Consider the following 24,606-nt stretch of genomic DNA (forward strand, 5'->3'; position numbering starts at 1 on the left):
AATACTGTAAACATTCTAACTAAGTTGTTAAATTGTGATATTGTTAAACATATCAGACCGCCTACATTTCCCAAAAGGAATTGCATGTAATGTAATTGAGTCAGACCAGAAGCAGGATAAAACATATCCCCACCGGCTGTCAGAATGAATAACCAGACGGGGGAACTTTGAACAGGATCCTTAAAAGTCACCTGCCCTTCTCAGGTGATGCTCAGTATAAAAGGCTGAAATAGCCTCAAATAAAACCTCCTGTGGAGTTTTTGAAGGTGCAATATTGGCAAATGATTGATTAACATCCAAGACCAATGCCGATTTCTGTTCCCTGTCTGCCCTCAGAAGAGGGCAGATTGGTTATTTTAAACAAGATTTCTTTCTACTCCACTACAATTATTTGAAAACTTTAGTTACAAGTTACTTTGTAAAGTTTGTATATAGATTATTATTATTATTACAACAATATTAACCAACCAATTAAGCCCTATTTTATACTTTTCGAAAATTGCTGATCTACAACACTTCACATCGTATACTGTGATCTTGCAGGTCTGCTATTTTCAAAATATTGTTTTTACCATTTTGAAATATCTGAGCACTTTCACGTTTGGTACTTGAAGAATGTTTTGATGAAAGTACTTTTGTATTGGCAAGTCAAAACAGTATTTTGACTTTGAGTATTTTCATAATTGTGGTATTGATACTTATACTTAAGGAATAAAGATTCTGAGTACTAGTTATAACCAGTCGTTCAACTGGTTATAAAGCATTGATCAGCATCTCTCATCTCCAAATAACATGCTGGTTATTCTGCACTTTGAGTCAGCAGTTGGACTGAGGATGTTGTGGAAGGAGAGAGTGTTTGGAAGCTTACCACAGCAACACAGCAACACATGGTAGGTTGGGTTAACATCTCTTTTTCTTCATGGAGAGAGGTGAAAATTTAGTTATTCCAAATGCCTCAGATGTCATGATTCATACATTTTGTGATTAGTAGCCTACTTAAACGTTAAAAGTCGTTCCCAATCCCAAACCTTTTAAGACCCATAAAGGAAATTTCTTATCTCCCCATCAGGACCCAAACTAGTGAAATAAGCATATGTACAAGCTCACAACATGTCGCTTGTACAGTAGAGACAGGAAAAAGGGCTTGGGAATAGAACCCTCTACTCGCTGTCAAGCTGCATTAGAGTGTGATGCGCCCCAACCACTACTAGTACTAGGCCATCGGTGGCGGCGCCCCACAAATAAAAATTCTATAATCTGCCAATGACGGATGGATCTCCCTCTTGGTCTCTACAGACAGAAGGACGCTGCTCTTTGAGGAAGGCGGTACGCAGGGATCAGCAGTTGAGGCGACACTTCAACTTCTCAGTGCCTGTTCTGCAGTGGGCTGGAAGCTTCCACAAGTCTGCCTGGCAGAGACTGGGCAACCACGCACCTCCATATGGATGGAAGGGCATGCCTGTGAATGGTACACTCAAACCCAATGCTCTTGTCCTGTACTGTATGTCAGGACAGTATAAAACTACAATCCGTACATTTTATAGCCTTCGATTAGTTTTCTTCTCCTGACAGAGAGACATATTGCAACAATAATGTTGAACTACTGAATTACAATAATGAAGGCAGCATATACTGTAGTGTCATGGGCCGTGGCATATAGGCAATAGCTACTTCAAAAATTAACGTTATGTCAAACATACAGTATATAAATTATAATATAATACAATACAATACAAAATAATATAGAATAGTACATTGCATTAACATCCTCAGATTGATACAAAAACTGTGTTTTATTCATTTAAGTCCCAGATTGTAAGTTTCCAATTTTTTCTTTGTGTTTTTCAGTTGTTCGATCCAGCCTGGCGCTTCTGAACAGCCCTGTCAGTAGTGTTCTGTTTGAGCGCCCCCAGGAGGCGCAGTGTGTGCGCTGCGCGGTGGTCGGCAACGGTGGCATCCTCAGGGGGTCCAAGCAAGGACACGCCATAGACAGCCATGACTTAGTCTTTAGGTAGGTAGTGGTGGATAAAGTATAGGCCTACAACATTTTTGAGGGGTGCTATGCTAGCGCCTCCAACAAGTCATGTGGCAGCCAAGTGACGTGACTATGGACTTTTTAATGTTTGCTTGGAGCACTTACTGTATAACGTAAATTGTTTGCCAGCCAAGTCTATGGACTTTAATGTTTGTTTTTAGATCACTTATGACGTCAATCTTTGCCAGCCTGGCTCCTGTCTGTCTGTGCTACTGTAAATGGTTCTGTGCTACTGTAAATGGCGTGCGCCCTTGAAGAAGATCTTGACTAAGGGGTCAAGGTGGTTCGTTTAAGGGGTCAATGACCCCTGTTGACTCCCCGTCTGTCTATGGACCTTACTGTTTGTTTAGGTCACTAAATGACCATGTGAGACATTATGTCATGTTGCCGATATAAATACAGTGGGTGCCCCTCATTTTACGTAAGTGAAAGTATTAATAGGAAATATTCTGTTACAAGTAAAAGTCAACTTCAAAATTGACTCAATCAAAATGTACTTGAGTAAAAGAACTGGTATCAAAATGTACTTAAAGTATCCTGCAGAATGTCCTATTTCACAAGTTTTCACATGTTAAAAAATCATTTGAAAATAGCCGATCTACAAGCTCACAATGCGTCGCGTGACTTGCAACACATTGTGAGCTTGCAGACCGGTTATTTTCAAATGGCAGAGATCACGCATGTTTTGTAATAATAAGGTAGCCTATATTATGGAGTATGTTAACTTACAATAATATGACTTCTTATTCAATTGGCCCTGGGGTCTCCCTGCTCTTATATTGAGACATTTAGGGCCTGTGTCTAGCTTGGACACGACCTTTGACATGATCCTGTTTCTGATTTGACTAAATTCAATTTCTCCCCCGAGCAAGCAAGCAAGCAGGCAGGCTTGTAAAGTGTCAGCATTTGAAAGTCACATAACGCAGCTTTAAGCATAATTCATAACTAAAATGTCATTTCTTTCTCCTTTCTTTTTTTTAAAGAGTTAACGGTGCTGTGACCACGCACTTTGCAGATGACGTGGGGACAAAGACTTCCTTCTATGGTTTCACCACCAACACCATGAAACATTCACTCATTTTATACTACCAGGAGGGATTCACCCAGGTTCCACAAGGCCCTGTATGTCCATTCTATACACTAGTGGTTCTCAAACCACCAGGGGTCCTTAAGGAGCTAGTTTAGTTAACATATAGCCACATTAACCAGAAAATATCAGAAAGGAAATTAGATTAGATTGTTATTATTATTTTATTTAAATAGACTCGACTCGACTCGACTCGACTCGACCAGACTCGACTCGACTCGACTCGACCTGACCAGACCAGACCAGACCAGACCAGACCAGACCAGACCCGACCCGACCCGACCCGACCCGACCCGACCCGACCCGACCCGACTAGACTAGACTAGACTCGACTTGAGAGCCACTGCCTTAAGGGATGTTATCGAAACATGTGTGAATTATTATTGTCTCCGCCAGGCCAAAGTCATGGCCAAGGCTATGTTTTCGCCCCTGTCCAAGCGTGGCCGTTTTACACAAAATGACTAACATCAATGCAGCGCCCGATTGCTGGGAAACGTTCCACACACATTCCACACTAAGCCGAGGGAGAACCTCCATCCCAAATGTTTCAAATCTCCTCCTGGACAAATACAAGAAACAAACACACATGACACCCCAGCTGGGCAGGCTTAAAACAAACATTAAAAAGTCCTTATTCTTGGCTGCCACCTCGTCATGTATACAGCAGATTAGCAGCCAAGTCTATGTGATGTTTTTTCTTCACTAAACCGAGTTATTGGGTCAAATGATCTTTCCATGTCAACATGCAGGAAGTGCGATACATCTTCATCCCCTCAGACCTAAGAGACTACGTGATGATGACAGCTGCTATTCAGGGCCTCACTGTCACCTCTGGTGAAGACGCTCGGGACAGGTGCGTCCATTCATTATGGGTGTAGAAAACTGTCACCATTTTCAGAAATATACCCTTTTTATGCGGTGCCAGCCATTCATTTGACCGTGTGTTTGTGTACAAACAGGAGACAGTGCAACACATGCACACATACACACACACAAGATACACGCACACACGCGGCACGCATGCACGCACAGGGGCCCACAGTCAGCACACTCACAGCACATCTCATTCAAGACACTGAACTTGCCATTTTTGCCATCGAAATGCATTATATGGTTAAATGGGCCCTAAGAGATACAGAAATGAACTAGAAAAAGTGCCCTTCTGGGCACAGGTCTCCACCAGGAGGATAGGAGAGTGTGTGAAATTTGGCAAAATGTTTAGGAGTAATTTAAACATGTTTGTTTGTTTGTTTGTGTGTGTGTGTGTGTGTGTGTGTGTGTGTGTGTGTGTGTGTGTGTGTGTGTGTGTGTGTGTGTGTGTGGTGTGTGTGTGTGTGTGTGTGTGTGTGTGTGTGTGTGTGTGTGTGTGTGTGTGTGTGTGTGTGTGTGTGTGTGTGTGTGTGTGTGAGACGCAACTTGGCCTGTTATAGCGCCACCATGAGGCTGATTTGAAAACTGTCAAGTGGCATTTCTTCCTCAGCCTATAGTGGGAATAGGCAAGCCGTTAGCCGTGGATATGGACCGTGGATATGCACGGCTTGGGATGCATTTCTTTCATGTGGATTCCAAGGGATTTGATTTCCCAAAAGTTGCGTAACTGATCTGACAGTGCCTGTTCCTCTCCGACGCTGATGTGCATCACTCCGAGTCCAATGTCCTCAACTTCAGTTATGATATTTAGCGTGGTGACTTCTCCTTGCACCAGCCATCCAAATACACTTTCCAGTGCAACTAGTCACATGCAGTCACTCCATTTTTCCTGTGATTATTTTCCAATATTGGTCTCCGCCAATTAGGACTCCTAATTCCACTGCATCCATCCCTATGATGGGTACATCTGCTATGGGCATTCCTTTTGCTTCCAAGTCCCTCCTTATCTTTCCGTTTGGCGCTTTAATCATAGAAGAGCTCAACTTGGGTGTTTCCAATAAATGGACATCAATGCTTTGATTGTTCTTAATATTTCTCAAACGAGCCTTGTGCATAGCTCCCACACATCAAATAGAGTAGTAGTACTGACTGAAAAGTATAGAGCCCCGCAACCCTGGCCATCTATAAAATATTCAGGTTTTGTTTTTGTGTAGGCCTAGTGTACTTTTCCCTTGTGACCTGTAGATGGCAGTGTATCCTTAGTAAAGTTTGGTTTCTGACAATAACAAGACTGACATGTACATGTATAGCCTACTTGTCAAACATGCCATATTCATTGATATCACGCTCTTGCTCTGCCTCTGTATTTTGTTTTCCAATTGCTTACCTTACCTTATTTCTCAGTGCTATATTTCTACATTGTTATGTATGCAGGCTGTTTCCTTCCAACAGGCCCTGGAGGTATTTTGGGTTCAAACCTCCCGAGTACTTCAAGATGATCCACCCAGATTTTATTACATATGTGACACAAAGGTAAGGAACAGCTGTGGTCAAGATGAGAGGAAGAGAGAGCTGGGAGAGACCGGACAGACATGACAAAAAATATTAACATAGAAAATGGAAAACAGAGCCTGTATTCCAATGGAGCTAATATTATATAGTCACACACAAGCTCTTGTTACATTGAAATGGTGTAAAGTGAAAATTTGGTTAAAAGATTTAAATAAATAAATAAAATAAATAAATAAAACTGAGTGTTTTGTTTAAAAGTAATAGCTCTATATTCTGATAGTAATCATTTGCTGGTATAGAGTGTTTGTTCAGTAACAGGAGGGTCTGTCTCTCCAGCTCTTAATTTAACAGAAAACAATTATCAAGTTGGGATACACATTTTCATAAAGTCAGGAGAGAGAGAGAGAGAGAGAGAGAGAGAGAGAGAGAGAGAGAGAGAGAGAGAGAGCAGAAACTTCATTCACCAGCTGAAAATATTTGCTCTCGTTTATCCTGTATGAGTTCTCTCTCTCTCCTGATTGGATAAGGAAAATGGTCACACAAGGTTTTTGCCAGACATTGCTTTCCCATGCAGGTTCCTGAAGTCTCCCCTACAGACTAGGCACAGGACAGGTCACCTGTACATGCCCAGCACTGGAGCACTGATGCTGATGCTGGCCCTGCACACCTGTGACCAGGTCAGTCTACACTATAGTCTTATACTAGTATAACCAGGTCAGTCTACACTATAGTCTTATACTAGTATAACCAGGTCAGTATACACTATAGTCTTATACTAGTATAACCAGGTCAGTATACACTATTAGTTCTATACCAGTCTGAGTCAAGACCAAGAAGTGTGGGAGGGGGTCGAGACCGAGTGTGGGAGGGGATCGAGTCCGAGTCAAGACCGAGGGTAGGAGGGGGTCGAGTTGACGAGTCTGTGTCGAGACCGCCACCGAGTCCGACGGGAGGCGAGACCGAGTTGAGACAGTAACCAGATTATAGAGACTCGTGACTCCACCCTTGGTCCGAGACCGAGTCAAAACTGAGTTAAAATATGGGCGAGGCCGAGATGAGACCAAGTAAATGAAAAAGTGGACTGGAGACCGGACTCAAGACTGAGACCGGACTCAAGTAGTTGTAGTGTTAGTACTACAAGACTAACACTACAACACTACTAGTGCGTGCTATAGAGGGTATGCGCATGCATAAAGTGAGTTTAAGGTAATTTAACGTCATTTAATTCAATCTAGCCTCGGTCCCAGCCTTACTTATCTGCGAAGAGAAAGTCCTGGTCATAACATAAGGCAGAGACCGCATAGCCGGAAGTGTCGGACCGGAACATCCGTCTGATGTATATCCCCCGGATACAATATTTTTTTGACCAATCACAACACTTGTACACAGATTTGTAAAGCGTCAACGTCATTTCCTTGAGCAACGTCAAATCCTGCAACTTCCGCCAAATTTCAGCAATGCACTGTACAGCGTGCATACCCGTACATACAGCGTGCATACCCTCTACACTACAGTACACTAGTCTTGGGTTGGGTGTCCCCAAATACTTTTGGGAGGATGCACAGATGATTAGCTTAATGTGCAACATTGTTTTCTCACTCAACACTCAACAATTACATTCTGTACATTTCTAAAGTTACAATTTAATGACCTTTAAGACCCTTTTAATACAAAATTGGTAAAATTGTCAAATAATATTACGTATGAAAGAGGCAAACATTTTGAAAATAGCCAAACTACAATATCACATACTTTATACTTCTACTCCACTACACAAAGAGACAGATTTCTGTATCTGTCTCTCTGTGTCTCTTTATTCCTATATATGGAGTTCTGTGTCAGGCATGCCCAAATATGGAGCCTGGGCAGGGGCCCTGTCCAGAGCCTGTGGAGAGGCCTTTTGTGGCGGTTCTGGACAACCGTGCGTCCGACCGACTCGACACCGAATGCACTGCACTCCCTGTGGGGGTGTGGAACATGTGTCGAATTTGAAGTCTGTGGAGAACGGTTCTCGAGTTATGTGGATTACAGACGTACACACACACAGAGACTTGGTGCATTTATAGTTATAGAAGATGCATACTTGCAACTCACCAAATTTGGCACAAACACTGTTCAGGGGTCTGCCAAGACAATAGTCAGTTGTGTCTACATTTTAAATAGCCATAACTCAGTGACCATTGCTCCGATCAGCGCAATATATAGGGCTGGATTGTGGCCTTAAGTTAAAATCTATACTCAATATAGTTTGATAACACTGATCCGCTGTCTGTCTGTGTGTCTGTCTGTCTGTAGGTGTCTGCTTATGGTTTCATAACCAGCAACTACGCAGACTTTTCGGACCACTACTATGACTCTGTGAAGAGGCCTCTGGTCTTCTTTGCCAACCATGACCTGAAGATGGAGAGCTGGCTGTGGGACGTCCTGGACCACAAACAAGTCCTGCGCTTGTACAAGAGGACAGCGGGGAGCTGAACAACAACTTGAAGAAACACACTAATTAACGCTTAACCACTTGAACCCCCAGCACCCCTATTCTATTGATCAATGGGAAATGTGAGACTACTTGGAATAATTCCAGGTTTTTATGTGTAGTGAGCTTTGAGACCAGAACATATCCCACATTGGGTTGTCTCTGCTCCAACGTTGATGGTGCTGTACCGTACATTCACTATCAGCACTGTCATCAATGCTGTGAAAATTCTTTGCTAATCTTATGTTGGTGGGGAAGGGGGGGGGGGCTGTCCATAATACATTATATGGATAATTTAATTTGTATATTATGACAAAATGACTTGTGACTTAATGTCTGTCTGTCTGTCTTGACTTGACTTTGACGGATTAACAGTTTATGAGTTTATGACATGGTGTTGTTCCATCAGTGTTTCTTTTCGTTGATACTACTGTTGCATGAATGCACTAAACAAAGTTGTATTGTATGTCTCATACATTGATAAATTAATCTTATCTGTCTCCCAATGCAAGTGTGTCTGTCTCTCTCCCAATGCAATTGCTCCTCCTATTGCTTGACATCGCTGTTGGACCCTACTGTACCTGCCAGTGAGGAGCCCCCACTGGGAGGAAACCTCTCTCTGGCAACGTCCTCCTGGGGGATCCCAGGCCAGTGTGGAGATATAATCCCCCCATGGTCCTTGGTCTGCCACGGGGTCTCTTATAGGGAGGCGTTCGGGAGGCATGCCCAAACCACCTAAGCTGTCTCCTTTCCAAGTCAAGGAGCAGCGGTTCTACTCTAAAGGCTCATTCATAGTCTGGAATTTTGGTGGTGAGGTGACCACCGCTCCGATGGTGAGGTGACCACCGCTTCGGTTGAAATAACGTTGAGCGGTGGTGAGTAAAAACAGAGAGAAGGGCTGGGGCGGTGGCGGTAGTTTGCTCTTCACTGCGGCTCGTGACGTCATGTTGTAGTTCGGTGGTCACCTCACCACCGAAAATCCATGAATAACGCTTGAGTCTCTCACGTATGACTTCTCAGTTCTCACCCTCTAAGAGAGAGGCCGGCAACCTGTCTGAGACAGCCGTTTGTATCCGCAATCTTATTATTTCGGTCATGACCCACACAGTGCGGTACAGCGACTGCAATAACGCTTCTGCTGCTCCGATTCTCAGGCTGATCTCCTGCTCTAAAACAGGGACACCTCAAAGAAGGTCGGTTGAATACTCGCAATGATGCTTGGTTGTTGCCAAGTTTCTGTTTGCGGGATGGGGAATGTCTTTTATCATGTGTTGAGGGACGGGACGAGACAGGGGGGTGTTATCGGTACAAGTTGACAACAGGTGCAGCGGGAACAAAACCATGGGCTCATTTCTCTTTTATTCTCTTTGCTTCGATGGCTGTTGTTAATTTAAACTGCCACAATGGAAGCTTTCAGCCTTGTGGAGCAGGCAGCCCGTTCACCGTACAGCTTTTGTGCGACACGTCTGACTCTTGAGCACCTTTTGTACTCCACACTTTATTCAAGGATACCACTACAGTCAGCCACAAGGCCTGCACTGGCTTTGATCCCTGTGTGTGTGTGTGTGTGTGTGTGTGTGTGCGCGCGCGCGCGCGCATGCGTGTGTGTGTGTGCGCGCGCGCGCATGCGTGCGTGCATGTGCGTGTGCGTGTGTATGTGAGAGAGTGTGCATGTGTATTATGGTGGCCAGATCCAGATGTTTGTGGGACAGAAGTATCGCTTGTGTGGGACAAGTGGGACGGGATAAGACAGGGTTTAATAGCAAGTTATTAGCCTATACTTAAGTTGCTATTAAATGCCTTGATGTTGATGGCTATAGATGCCTTGATGATTTTTGTTGTATGAGGGGGAGGGGGGCAGTCGAAACACAGCCAAAAGCCGTACAACAAAAATGTTGTGTCAAACCACGTGACTTCCATTGGAAATGCATTGGGGCGGGCATGACACTTACCCTTTGTTTACATCTAGCATGCATCAATGTTGTATGCTAGATCGAAAGGTGTGAGTGAAGCCTGAGGCCTGACTCACACCTTCACAACAGATTGATGTATAGCTGATGCATGAGACTTGTTTACTGATGCAAGCTCGCAATGCATTTCCAATGGGAGTCACATGGTTTGACACAACATTTGTGTTGTATGAGGGGGAGGGGGGCAGTTGCATGAAGTGCTGCAGCATCACATTCACAATCAATCATACATGATTATGATCCAAACATGATTATTTTTTTATTTTATTTTTTGAAGAAAGCAACATCACATATGTTTCTTTTCCCTTTTTACCTCCTTTATGAATTCCTGTTCTCTTTTTTTGGCTATAAAGAAGTGTATTTGTTTTGATGATTTGAACAAGGTGGACCCTCTTGTAAACAAGTGTAATGCTTTGGGACGTCCACTCACAGTTAACAGTCTTTGTATTGAGTTGTGCTTGAAATGTATTGTAATTCTGCAAACTGTTAATAAATATTTCAATCAATCAATCAATCAAAACAAGTTTGAAGAAACATATATTATGTTTCTTCAAACTTGTTTTGATTGATTGATTGATTGATTGATAGGCTACCAACCAAGCAAGACAATCAAGGGCAAATCACACACTCGAAGCATATAGCATATAATAAAATATTTGTATTGGATTACCTTATGAAATATTTAAGACAAATGCAAACAAACAAACAAACAGCCCCTGCGGCCCTGCCTCTTTTGGAAGGGTAAATATCCCATACCCCGGAAGGGATGTTTAGTGGTGCGCGCTGATTTGCTAGATAGTTGGCACTTGGCACGCAACCGCTGGTTGGCATGACAACCGTCCCCCCGGTCCCCCCGGCCCATGGGATGGACACGGTGCTAGTGGGAGGTACGAACACATTTTGAGGAGCCTGCCTATGACTGCTTCTCTGGTCAGCAAGCAAAGTGACAATGTAGTGAAGGAGAACGTTTCACTGGCCTAACGACAACTATAACTATTATTTGTACGTGAAACAAAATAGATCGGGAACTTCTATTTCAAGATTAAGACACTGAAAATAAAACAAAACTTAATTCCTGGTGAACTTTTTTCTGGAGCACCTTCATGCCAGGGATTTGGGACTTTCTGAAGGAATTGCGCTACTTCTGCGAAAAGAAACATCCAGACAAACTTCTTTGGGGATTCAAATATTTGATATGCTCCAATAAACGATAAGGTGGGTGAGTTGGATTGTTTATGCATTATTACAAGTTACATGGCACATAATACTTGGCTGGAGTCCTCATGATCCAAAATGATCCAAAGGTCGCCTATATATTTTGTGGCTGCCAGGATCAAGTGTAGTTATGCGCTTAATTCGTTGTGTGTTGGTGTCGCTTGCCGACAATTGGTAGGCTACTGAAGGTGAACCTTTAATTTTGACAGTCTATGAGGTGAACGCGTCCAGCTTCAGTTGTTGTCGGCGGCAAGTGACAAAACCAATAAAATAAATCGCTTCAGAATCAGAACAGATCAATGCGTGGTTGCGTGCTGGCTGGTTGTAAGGGCAGAACTTAGCCTTGGATCAAGACTAGTTAGTATCAGATATGTATCTAGCCCAGAGGCGAGCTAAGATGTATCTTATCTATCATAGGCCTACCTACTAAAGCAAAAGTCAGACTCGATTGAATACAATAGATTGGTAGATCTTTATCCAAGACTATAGGGAGAAGAGAATGAGCCACGTTTTGTTGTTATTATGGCAAAATACAGAATCTGACATGCACAAGCTATTTATACAGGCTGCTTGTGCATCCATGTTATAACGTTTTAACAGTTCTTTCTACATTATTCGATGCAGTTTTTGAAGTCAGTGACTGTCAGGATATCATTTAGAAGTGGGTGCTATGGCATCACTTTGACCCCTAGAATAAGATTTAGACTCTCGAAAATGTCAGAATCGATAAAATACATCACAAGAGTCTAAATCTTAGGCTATTTGACCCCCAGAATAACATATGGGGTATAGGGGCTAAAAAGTGACATACAATAAAAAAAGAACTAGTAAAACACAAATTTGTGAAATAATGACAACAATTCTTCTCCATGATGTAACAAAGCGTTAGAAATGATAGAAAACATGGTTTATGTGCATGACTCATAACATCAGCTTTAGTTTTAGAACTTTTAGTATTAAACATTGTAACAATAAACAGCTGGGGCACATAATCTGAGAGAGTGTGAGTGTGTGAGAGAGAGAAGTGATGTTTGTCTGTGGCACACTGAGGTCTACTGAGGCTATAGCCTACTCCATATTTTACTCCACATTCCACTTTTCAAGCTTGCATGGAAAGACAAAGTGACAGTTCTGTCACCACACTGTTGGGAAGGAGCCCTCATCCATTGTGTGAATGTGAACTAATGTTGGCTTATCAAGCATACATGTCACTTGCTTGAAGTCACTTCAAGTTCATAACATTTAAGTGAAAGTACAGTAGTAGGGAAAGTAGAATTAGTACAGTGCTCAATAAATGAAATAGATGTGGAAAATATAACTGGACAGAGTGGACACTAATGTCTTCTGGTAACATAATATGTTGCCAGAAGACATTAGTGTCCAGTGTCCACTCACTATGTCCACACTAATACTATTGCCACTTAACCCTGTAGTCCATGTATGATGTTTTTTTTTTTTTTTTTTTTGAGTATCAAAGGAGTTGTAAGTGATGTTTTTCCTTAGCATTCATTAATACCGTGTTTGTTCAGTAACAGCAAGGGTCTCCCCATTTCTCCTGTTCTTTAGTAAACAGAAAATGCATTTCTCAGACCGTGACACCAATTTCATCCAATCAGGACAGAGAACTCAGACAGGATACAGGATAGACATGTGAAATTGGAACTCGGAAGTGAATAAACAAATCAATGGGCAGACAAATTTGGAACTGGAACACAAGCTATTACATTATTCTCTCTCCAGATCCGATGACTTTTGTAACCCCAAATGTATTTTCTGTTTACTAAAGAGCTGGAGAGACGGAGAGACCGCTGTTAACTGAACAAACTAACTATAGCAATCGAAATATAGAGTGTTAACCTTTTATCAATAACATTTGTTTTACTAGTTTACACTTTACAGTACCCCAAATACGGGTCCTTTTAGGGATCCTTTTTAGGGGTCCCATGCTATAGTAATTTGTTGGCACTACTGCCCTAAACATGTAGTGTTGTTAGTAGGAATTAACACAGAAGCACCCGACAGGAAGTTAATTAAGAAAGGGGAGGAGCCACACCCAAGTTCCATTTTCTACACAAATAGTGGTGGGGGGGTGGCCACTGCTAGGTCATAAGAGTTCTCCAACATTATGTTTATTGAAGGCAGTGGCCCAGCTTGTCAATGATGTGGCTGCTGGTGTCAAGACATGATAGATTGGTGGTGGTGGTGGGGGGAGCTAGTTTAAACTAGCAAAAGTATTATTTTTTAGCAGGAAAGGAAAAGGACGCCCTCGCCTGTAATTTAGTCATTTATTTTTGTTTTAAAAAAGGAGCTCTCTGCAGGAACAGAAATACCACATTCCTCTGTGCAAAACTCAAATGCAACAACATTGCATTTTGGGAGGCCATGGAACTGGTCCGCACGTTGTGTGGCTTGCAAGTTCTACTTCCATGTTAGAGCCCAACTTATACCCAATTCTTATTTTTGAAGATGTGTAATAATCTTCGATTGTCTATTTTCGCTATCGGGTTCAAGTAGGTAATCTAGTGTGAATAAATGCCATCACCCCATTGCCTTGAATAAATAAGGCAGGTGAATAGGCAGGTATATATCATATCTTATCGTCGTACAACACGGTGTAAGATCTAAGTCAGGGCTGGGCAACTTTGACGATGCAGAGGGCCACTATATTTCCACACTCATTCCAGAGGGGTATATGACTGCCGTAGCAAAAATAGCCGATCTACAAGCTCAAAAGATTGGCTATTTTTGCTATATTTGAACTGAAATCCTGGATAGTTTTTTGCTATTTTTGAATTGGAATCCTGAAAAGTAACACTTTTATCTAATTTCAAATGAATTTAGTTATAATAGTTATGTTAACTTTATGAACTAAATATAAATTCATTGGACATAAAAAATGTCAACATTTTAATATCAGTATTGCTGCCTGCAGATATTAATCTGCGGGCCGCATTAACTGATGGCCGCCAGTTGCCCATGTACGATCTAAGTGGTTAACACTTAACTTAACCCTCACACACGGACATATTCAGTGAAATCTTGTATGCAGATTTGTATGATTGCCTCGATACAAGGAGATGTATACCATATGATTCATAGTGAGGCTTCACAAAGCTATCAGTCGCAGTAAAATGCACACTAGACACACGCTGCGAGCCTGCGATTGATGGCTTAGTTTGCACCCTGCAGCCCTGTTTGCTGGCAGTGTGCTGAGCTTTACAATGTAAACATGTCCCGCCAAATTCATAAACACTGTATCACAGAATTAAACACAGTCTCTTAGCACAAATAGTACTACCTTTACTGTATAGTGTAGTACTCTCTTTACTGTGCAGTGTACCTACTATGTTGTTTACTGTACGCTGTACAGTAAACACTGTACTCTGTGTAATACGTACATAGCACTGCAACTCTTACATACTATGCAGTGAGCCACTGATTTGGTTAAACTTCACTGTACTTTAGGAAGAGAGGTAAAAGTGATTTGGTTAAACTTCACTGTACTTTAGGAAGAGAGGTAAAAGTGATTTGGTTAAACTTCACTGTACTTTAGGAAGAGAGGTAAAAGTGATTTGGTTAAACTTCACTGTACTTTAGGAAGAGAGGTGAAAGTGATTTTGTTCATTATTAATCAAAGTGTTGCACTTGAGATCAGTCTTGCAAGTCACTGTGAAAGTTCCTTGCTCTCTCAAACTCGCAAAACTGTTACTTTTCAGGATTCAAATTCAAAAGGAGCAGATTGTGGATCTTCTACTTTTTATGCTTTTGTCTTGTGTGACGCTGTAGTACGATCAGTAGAGCGTTGATTTACCAAAAATCACAAAAAGTTAGACTATGGAGATGAGAGGTTTCTGGTTTCTATCAAAGATATCATTGCTGTGGGACAGATCTCTTACCTCCATATTTTAATGTTTTAATTTTTTTATAAAATAGTATTTTAGTAGTATTTTGGACATGTGAGGTTTCCACCTGACAGCACCACGATGTGTACTGTAGACGACTAGATGTTAGTGTGTGTGTGTGTGTGTGTGTGTGTGTGTTTGTTAGTGGCTCAGGAGGGAGTTAGAGAAGCTGTCTGCAGCCTGAAGGCTCCCGGTTCGATTCCCGGCTCCTCCTCTTTCATGGTTGTGTGTCGAAGTGCCCACGAGTGAGACACCCACCGCCTTATTGCTCCGGCTGGGCAGCCCGCCGTCAGTGTGTGAATGTGTGTCGCGTTAGCATGTAATGCGTAACACCTGACTTGTCTGTTGTCTCACACTGGAAGTTGCCGATATACAAGTGAGCATGTAGATCAGCTACCAACGTTTTGTTGAACAAATACGTCTTATGAAATATTTTAAAGTCTTTCAGCCCTTCATCTCACATTTAATGAGCCTTGAGCATAAATGCAATCATGAATTAATAAACGATAAACCACTGGCATTGGTGGATGTCGTCTCATTTGCCAACACACAGATGACTGTCAACAACCTAGTATTAACCAAATACTGATGTTCTTCTGTCAATTAATGAATCAACGTATAAGTCTTAACTGTGTCTCATCTGCACCATTGCGGTGTCGTCGTGTGTGTGAATGACTGTGAAGTACATTGTAAAGTACTTTGAATGGCTGAAAAGCTCAGAAAGGGCGGCTATATAAATGTGGTCCATTGTCATCAATGCAATGAGCATGAAAAGCCTGCCTTCTAGGCCCTGGAGGGGGAGAGAGAGGAGGAGAGGGGGACGAGATCACAGTGATTAGGAATGACAGCCTTGCTTACGCCCAGTCGGTGCTCTCTCTCTCTCTCTCTTTCTCTCTCTCTCTCTCTCTCTCTCTCTTTCTCTGTGTGTGTGTGGTGTACTCTCAGGCTCACTGGTAGTTATGTAATGAAACAAGTTGGAACCAGGAAAACAGCGCTGAGTGGTGGCTAAGTACATTTTCACAAGTACTGTAGTTAAGTATAATGTTGAGTATTTCCAAAATTCTGTACTTTTACCTTTATCTTCAGAGACAAATATTGTACTTTTACTCCACTACAATTATTTGGAAACTTATAGTTACTTTACTTTTTAGATTTAGATTATTATTACAAAACATGCATCACCCACTACTATACAGCCCTAATATACATTTCGGCCATTTCAAAATAGCCTCTCTATAGGTTTGCTATTTTCAAAATCTTTTGATACATTTGAAAACTTGTGAAATGGGACAATGGGCTGTATCTTGCGCCACCCCTTAAAACACATTGAGTACGCCGACTGCCTTCAAAATATAGGCTATAGAATACCGGAGGTGTCTGAGCGCTTTTACTTTGAAAGCCATGAACCGGAAACACTTTCCTAAAAAAGTTGACTTTACAAAGTGACCTCAACATCCCCGATCATCTTAATATATTGTTTTACGCTCCAAAAAGCGTTCATATTTTGCGGGAGAGACGGATGAGGAGCAGAAAATAAGCGCCAGCATATCGCTCTATTCATCACCACGGAGAGCGCCCTGGATTAGGAGCTACGAGTCATTCTTTCCGTCTCGCTAACGTGGGAGTCAATAACAAGCTAATAGTTGCACTGAGCGTTAGCATACGGCAAGCGAAAAGCGAAATGCCAAAAAAATAAATAGGAAAAATTCTGAATATTAATATCTCGCCCCGCATCGCTGGGATGTCGCTAGGACGTCCTCACACGTCCTTAGAACTCTACTCTACTCTATCCTATGACGTTCTCAGGCGTCCTACGTGCTGTAAGTGTTAACCCTTATCCCTAAACTTATTTGCCATTTTTTACAATAAAAAAAAACCTTTTAAAAGTCCGATAAATCGTTTTCCGCAGTCAAACTGTTAAAATAGTTCAAATAGCTGATAGTTGAACTATTTCAAATTTATTTTCAAAATAGTAAAAAAATGGCAAATAAAGTTTAGGGATAAGGTTGGCGCAAGATGGAGACCATAATGCATAACGAGTATGATGCCTGATACTTTTGAACTTTTACTTAAAGTAAAGTAAAGTAAAAATCTCTTGGACCAACCAAGTATTTCTACATTGCATTGATACTTTTACTTAAGCAACAAATGTGAACACTTTTCCACTGCTGTACTACTGCACAGAGGAGCACAGAGGGTGCAAGCCAGGAACTGTCCATATCTCAACGGTGATCCCTGCTTTTCCCCAAACACACTTAGTGTTTATACAGCAACAAGCAGCGCATGATGTGCCCTGCCAGAGCATGCATTCCCTCTCCTGGTGATATGAGGACAATACGTTCATAACATGCAGGCTGGCTTCTCCTATACTGTATGTACAAGCGAGATTGTATATCTGCTGTTTTTATTTTTATATGTAGAGTTGGACAACCACATTGAACACTGTTAATGTTCGCCGCGCGATATCCTCAGTTAAAGGAGTAGTTCATCCGAAAAATGACTTGCCGTATTTCTTTTTCTATCAATTACACACCCCATGAAGCCTTGAATTCAGTGACATTTCTTTGTTTTGTCGCATTCCTATGCCAATAATTTGATAGGAGATTCTGAGCTGTATTGATAGAAGTCATTTTTGGGTAAGCATGTGAACTTGTGAAACGCACCGGAGTGGAAGAGTTTTAAGTACTCGTCTCCAATCTCCAGTTGAAAGTGAATTTAGTCAACGCGACCATAGAAAATGTATCATAGATACATTGGTTCTCAAGGTGAGGTCCGAGGAGGTCCCGAGGGGTCCTTATGCGGGTCCCCAGCATAAGTAGTTAACATAGCATCACAATCATTTTAACCACAAAGCACAGAACCTATTCAGATGGGAGTTCGCAGAGTGGCTCTTTTCGTAGACCAGTGTTATCCAGTGTAAAACTCGAGTCACTACCTGACTTGCCTACGTAATTGAAAGGACCCTGGCCAATAGTGCCTGACAGTCTACAGATATATCGGCCACCGATATGGCCTCGTTTTGGCATATCGGGTCATATCGTATCGGTGAAGCAAATGTCATGGCTATCCTGCCACGTTTTTGAGTGGTGCAACCACTCCCTTACGGAGCTATGTATGTGGCTGGGTTGGTGGCTTGGCGGAATGGTTGTTTTTCACCATTTGAGCGCAACCTAACACACACACAAACACACGCACATATGTATATATGATGATTTCAGGTGTGCCAGTACAGTACAGTACAGTACAGTACAGTACAGTACAGTACAGTACAGTACAGTACAGTACAGTACAGTACAGTACAGTACAGTACAGTACAGTACAGTACAGGAACCCCCACACGGTAACTGTCATTTCTCTACCGCTTCGGACGTGGCCGTTCCTGTGGGTCTGGAACTTTCGGGATATGAAGAGGTTGCTGTCAATAAATTAATCTGTTGATGTCTAACATACAGTATTATGCATGTGTGAGTGTCATATAATAGTCATATAATAGAGAGCAAGCAATGGAGGGAGAGAAAGAAAGAACAGATCTACAAGCTAACCACCATCTGTTCTTTCTGGCAAGGGACACCATCGTCCTACGGAGTATAAGTTGAGCTCAAGACGTGTGTGTGTGTGTGTGTGTGTGTGTGTGTGTGTGTGTTTTGAGAGCATTATATGAGGACACTTTCTGTTTAGTTTTAAGGATATTGCGACTTGGCTCTTTCCCTGAGAGCCACGGCGTGCATGACTGAGGTCCCAGCAGCCGGGCGCGGGGAACGGGGGTTATTTAGAAGAGGGGGTGGGTAGGTGTGGGGCGGAAGTGAGTAATCATGGTGCCTCAGGTTGTTTTACATCGCTGTAAGGTTTCATGGTAAATTTATCTAATTAGGATTAAACTGCAAGCGGATTGAGACAGGGTGAAATCCTGTGTTTGGTTGGTTGGGTTCCGTTGTGGTTAGAGAGGCGGTCTGCAACAGAGGCATGGAATGGATGTGGTTTAGTGCTGCTGGGCCTGAACCAGAGGCATGGGAGAAGAATTCAATGCTTTTACTTAAAAGTGCAGAACAAATATTCTCTCTATATTCAGATACTTATCATTGCTATCAGTGGTTCCCAAACCTTTCAGGCCGAGGCCCAAACGTGACATTCGACAAATTTGTTTGCCTGGGACTCAAACTAGTGAAAATAGCAGATCTATACAATGCGCACAACGCATTGCTTTGCGCCACGTTGCGAGCTTGTAGATTGGCTATGTTCACTACTTCTTCTTAATAATTATGACTTTTTATTTATTATTATTATTATTATTATTATTATTATTTTTATTTGATGAAATCTTTTGGGGGGGTTTAAAGTTCTTAAAACCTTTTGAAATAATTTATGTACCCTATTTATTTTTTTATGTATAGGGAACGGCGACCCGCGACCCATAAAAATTGGTCTGCGACCCAAACATGCGTTCATGCCTCCTGGCCCACTGTTTTTGAAACAGTGGCCTAATGCATCTCACACCGGGGGTCCCTGGTGAAATGGAGAAATTGAGAATCGGTGCTTTCCAAATTCCAACACTAAATGAGCTGTTCTCCTCTGCTCTGCTCTCCTCTCTCAGGTTGTGTTCTGCTGTTGCTGCTGCTTGACAAGGCTCCACCAGGCCCTCTCTCTGGCCCCTCTGACCGCAGTGGTCCCCCCCCCCCCCCCCCCCCCCCCCCGCCATCTCATCACCAAATAGCTCCACACAGCCTCCTCCAGTCCAAACCCCACAGCTGGCAGCTTCTGGAAAGAACATCTCTCCACCCCCAGCAAAAAACATTCGAGCCACCAAGAAGAAGTCCAACAGGAAATTAAGGAGCGGAATAATTCTTTCTTTTCCATCTCCTGCGCCTCGGCATCTGGACGCGGGGCACCGGGGAAGTGTCGCGGCGGCGGGTTTCCGATCTTAGGCTTTTCCCTCCGACCTCCGCGGATCGTTTGCTGGCCGTCTGTGTGTTTTGGTTGTAATTTCCTCTGGGACGTGTGTCGTTGGCCGGAGGAGGAGGGGTGTGGTGTGGGGGGCGTCTCTACCTGAGGCAGCTTGATGTCTCCTCCGGGCCTCGGCAGCAGCATGTGGCTGTGAGGAGAAACCCTGTCGGATTTGTATTGGCGGTGTGACGTACCACCATGGGGAAGGAGCAGGACCTCCTGCTGGCGGTGAAGAGCGGAGACCTGCCCTGCACGCAGAAGCTCCTGTCCAAGCTCAAGGCCAACCGGAACAGTGAGTGACGTTTAATTTCATGCTGAAATCTGTTATATAACCCATTATACAGCAGGTCGTTTTGAGGAAGCAATCTGATTGGTTGAAACGCCCATCTAGCCGTGCTTTACACCCACACAGTGGAAAAATTGTGACCTTGACTTCAGAAAATATGAATCAGGTTGTTGACATAATGGCTGCCTTTGGGCTATGCTTGCTTGCCCACTAAATGCATTATGGGAATTGTACGAACGCCAACAATGGCCAAAATGGATAAGAGGACGCTTCTCTTATGGGTTGTGTAGTACGGGGGTCCTCAAAAGTGGGGTCTCAGGACCGACCAGGGCGGGCCTGTAACTTGAGAACCCCTGGTTGTTGTACATATTGTTCCTCTACTGTGATAACCATCTACAGTGAACTCAAAATGCACAGTAACAGCACGAGAGTTTCCCATTCATCTAAGGTCTGCTCTGATGCAGACTGTGCTTCAGTCAGATACACAGTATGTGCTTTCCTTTTATCTCCCAGACACAAATTGCAGACAGTAGCAGGGCGGTGTGAGGCTTTCGCTAACATGCTTATACAAGCAGTTTGCAGAGTTCTGCCCGTGGCACGTCGATGCCATACCTGTCATCGCTCGGCAAATCTGTAACCTCCAAACCTACGATGCCGGGGCATTCTCTTGACAATAGCTGTTGAGCCAGCTGAAAACGACAGCTCTCCGTTCAGACATGAACCACCGAGGCGGCTCGCTGACTAATGAACCAGTTTTCTATCTAGCCTTTTTGACGGCTCAATGAATATTTAAACCCTTCAACCCTTCAAGTACCATTTTCTTTTTTGCGGACGCTTTTTTCCATTTTTTTCAGTGGGAGAAATTTCTCGTGAAATGGAGTGTGAGAACGGCCTCCGTCGGAATACGACAGCCGTCACGTTGTTGAGTGATTTTGCGGGTATTGCACCCGAGGTAGAGACGGGTAGCGACACACAGACACTCGCTTTCGCCACGTGCCTGCATGGCTGCGAGGCGAGTGTTTCTCTGTGTGGAGCCAAGGTGACTCCACAGTAACCCCAAGCTAAAGCTTACAGGGAAATCTATCCCCGAGGATTAGCCTCGTCCAGACCCGATCAAGCCCCCCTATGTTGATGACACAGTAATGAACGCGGCCCCCCTCCCCCTTGCACACTGAAAGTCCTTAACATTTCTCCCTTGGCTTTAATTCACGGGAGTGCTGCTTTAGCAGGGCCCTAAGCCTTCCTCGGCCCTCAGGGTTATAGGCAGAGGAGGAGGAGGGGGGGGCATCTCGATGTGGGTGGGACCCCACCTATAGACCCTGCGTCAGGTCTTCCTCAAAGGCTTCAAAGACGGCACAAACCCGGAGAAAAGGGTTGCTCCTTTTTTAGATATCGAGTCCCTCGGATCCTCCTTGGCTCGTACAATGGCTGCTCTCTCAGGTTACAATGGCCCAGGTTCCTCGCCCCGGTTCTCTGACAGGTGAATGGGGTTTTGGCCGCTCCACCGCCGGCACTGAGAAGAAAACGCGTTGAAGTCACACACACACCTGGCCTTAAATTCCCCTCCTCTCCCTGGACACAATGAATAAGCGCTGTCCCTTCTCTTAGCGCGTGTAATTACCCAAAATGACAGTGTTTTGCTGTTTTTGGAAGGGGGGGGATTTTCTTTTGCACGCCTGCAATTGCGAAATGGAAGGGTTGTGGATGAGGCCTAATGTTACGCTGGAGTTTATCACCCCACCAAATGGCCTGGAAGTTGTGATGAATAGGGGTTTGTGAGGAAAACATCTAAGGCTAAGGCCTGCATGATTTGTACTTGGTAGCACGACAGTGTCTTGCGCTTAAAATGGCTGATCTACAAGCTCACAGCGTGTCATGCTGGGACACGTTGTGAGCTTGTGGATCAACTGACTTCGGCACGGACCATGGGTAATAACCAGGGGGGCAGTCAGACAGATATTCTGTGAAGCCACTGAGGAAATCGGGATTTCCTGAAAGTTCATATAATGGCCTGTTGTGGCCCATAGCCCCATAGAAGTCCATGTATTTGGGCCCAACTTCACCTAGACTGTATTACCTTAATAAACATGTTCATGAATACTTTCTGCATCCAGTCACTAGTTTAAAGTCTAATTTCTAATGACTCATAATATTCTTTTTGGAAAATTATGGTCCCATTTATTTAAAAGAAATGACCATAAAGTCGCGCATGTTCTGAGGGGCGTGGCTACCGTTACAGTCTATGATCGGGATTCCCCTCCCACTCGAGTCAAAATAAAAACAACGGAGAAGAAGGGGGAAAGTCCCGCCTCGTTGTCTGGGCCAGCCAATGGCCAGCTGGGCTAAAACGGATCTAGAAAGATGGCGACTTACAATACAAGGACTGACAGGCTTCATTTTACGTTCATGTTAGACCCGGAGAACGCTTTGTCCATATTTTTTACAGTCTATGGTAACAACGGATAAGTCATGTTTTATGCATCAGTCATTGATTATTTGTCTTTGCGATTACACCTCTACTGATTATTGGATGAACACAATTAACTAGTGAAGCAGGCCTGCTTTACTGTGATCTGCGAGCTTCGACATTCAACTGCAAGTCTGACTAGACAGACTTGAAGTTGAATGTTGAAGCCCGCAGAAGAATTTGATAATTGGAATTCGACAAATCATTGTCAATAACACTAGGCACCAGGGTTTATGAAATTTGCTTTGAAGTCGCAGAAGTTCAAAAACTTTGCCGTGTGCCGTGCCAGACTGATTTTGAGCTTGTTTTGAGCTGCATTTTAAAGTTGAATCCTGAAACGTGATGTGAGGTTGCCACCCGACAGAGACAAGGGAAAGGCGAGGGGGAAAACAAGTCCTAGCATTTGAGCAAGAGTCACATTAGTTGAGGACAGGACAGAACGCCTGGTTGTGGAGCGTTCGTTTGTTGGCATCATTGTACAGCTACACTTCTACTCTCGGAACCATCCCTGCTTTTTATTTAGAATTCATCCTGGCTTCTCTTTCTTTTTTCTATTTCTATGACTAATTGCTTCGCCACAGAGATGGCGCCTGACAGCTAAAGAGAGAGGGTCTTTCTAGAGGGGCTGAGGCCCCCAGCCCAAGGCCAACAGGAGGTCATGCTTTTATCACGACGATAACCTATCAACCCCCTCTTTATGGACCACCAGTGTCCAGCCCCACTGTGGGTTTTCTGGGCTGAAGATTGAGTGCATGGAGGTGCAGAGGTGCTAGGACACATAACGGGGTCAAACATGCCTTGTTCTCCACCTCAGCCCGGTGGTTTTGAAGCACAGTTTTTTGTGTCAAGATTTGTGCTGTTAAAAATGTAAAAAAAGAAAAGAAAAAGACTATTCCAAATTATTCACATTCTTTCAATATATTTATTTTAAATGGCAGATGTAGGCTATAGTAGGTTTAAAATGATTGGACTGAAAAAAAGAGGACCCCTGTGCGTCCCCGTAGTCGGACCGCACTTTACTGATAGATAAACCAAACAAATTAGTCTCCTCATTGACTTGCACTGCACAAGTGCAAGTGCAAGCTGAGAATTGAACGCAAACAAAGTGGATTCTGACAACTTCTAACATTTGCAACCCTGACACAGCATTGTTTCAAAGTACTAGCTGATTTTGCCATTTTGAAGATTTGGATTGGGTTCCCGATACAGTCCAGAACTTCTTCCTAATAAAACTAGTGAAATCAACATGAAATTTACCGTGGCAGAACCTATGCATAGATTTAGGTTGTAATACGCATACCATACGCTCCTATGCTTATGTGAGTGGCGAATCGAGTGGCAAAGTGAGTTTAATGTTGTGTAATGCAATCAGATAGGACTTTTCTGTTTGGGTGTATGGGCTGTCAGGGCCAGAAAACTGTTTTTCTTCCACTCAGTAGACATTCCCGCATAACTTCCGGGTATGATGATAATGTCACATGAGATGTATTATCATCTCTGTCAGGTGGAAGCCTCATATATCCAAAACTGTTCCTTTTCAGGATTCAAATGCAAAAGTAGAAAAAGTAGCAGATCTGCAAGCTTTGTGCTGCTACGTTTGATGCTTTTATGTGACGCTGTTGTAGTGTGATCAAGTAGGGAGTTAGTTTACAAAAAGTTAGAATATGGAGATAAGAGGTTTCTGCTCGACAGCAACGATATGCTCCTCAGCCGGCTGACACTAGGCCTCCACTTCTGTGTGTTGGCGTGTACGTGTGTGTGTGTGTGTGTGTGTGTGTGTGTGTGTGTGTGTGTGTGTGTGTGTGTGTGTCTCAGTCCCTGAGGGTTTTCCTCCAGACTGTCAGATTA

At 43.3% G+C, this 24,606-nt stretch overlaps 2 protein-coding genes across 4 annotated transcripts in view; both read left to right on the forward strand.

Moving 5' to 3' along the window:
• The window catches only part of st6galnac2 (ST6 (alpha-N-acetyl-neuraminyl-2,3-beta-galactosyl-1,3)-N-acetylgalactosaminide alpha-2,6-sialyltransferase 2), a gene marked incomplete at both ends in the record, with an annotated part of 11,880 nt that extends 3,901 nt beyond the window's left edge, over positions 1–7,979 (forward strand). Inside the window, 7 exons of the mRNA XM_083778941.1 lie at positions 1,297–1,468; positions 1,849–2,011; positions 3,019–3,157; positions 3,872–3,975; positions 5,445–5,525; positions 6,079–6,181; positions 7,800–7,979. Of these exons, the coding sequence (XP_083635067.1) occupies positions 1,297–1,468; positions 1,849–2,011; positions 3,019–3,157; positions 3,872–3,975; positions 5,445–5,525; positions 6,079–6,181; positions 7,800–7,979 (942 nt within the window). The remainder of the gene's footprint in view (positions 1–1,296; positions 1,469–1,848; positions 2,012–3,018; positions 3,158–3,871; positions 3,976–5,444; positions 5,526–6,078; positions 6,182–7,799) is intronic.
• Positions 7,980–10,886: 2,907 nt separating this feature from the next.
• Positions 10,887–24,606, forward strand: part of caskin2 (CASK interacting protein 2) — a 100,382-nt gene continuing 86,662 nt past the window's right edge. For 2 of the 3 annotated variants that reach the window (XM_083779310.1, XM_083779312.1), the window contains exons 1-2: positions 10,887–11,162; positions 19,656–20,297. In XM_083779310.1, coding sequence (XP_083635436.1) covers positions 20,204–20,297 — 94 coding nt within the window. In that variant the 5' untranslated portion in view covers positions 10,887–11,162; positions 19,656–20,203. Of the gene's footprint in view, positions 11,163–19,035; positions 19,104–19,655; positions 20,298–24,606 lie in introns of those variants that run through there. The other variant, XM_083779311.1, reaches the window with a different exon arrangement.

This window comes from Protomyctophum parallelum, assembly GCF_964188405.1.
Source record: "Protomyctophum parallelum genome assembly, chromosome: 13".
Classification (NCBI taxonomy): domain Eukaryota; kingdom Metazoa; phylum Chordata; class Actinopteri; order Myctophiformes; family Myctophidae; genus Protomyctophum; species Protomyctophum parallelum.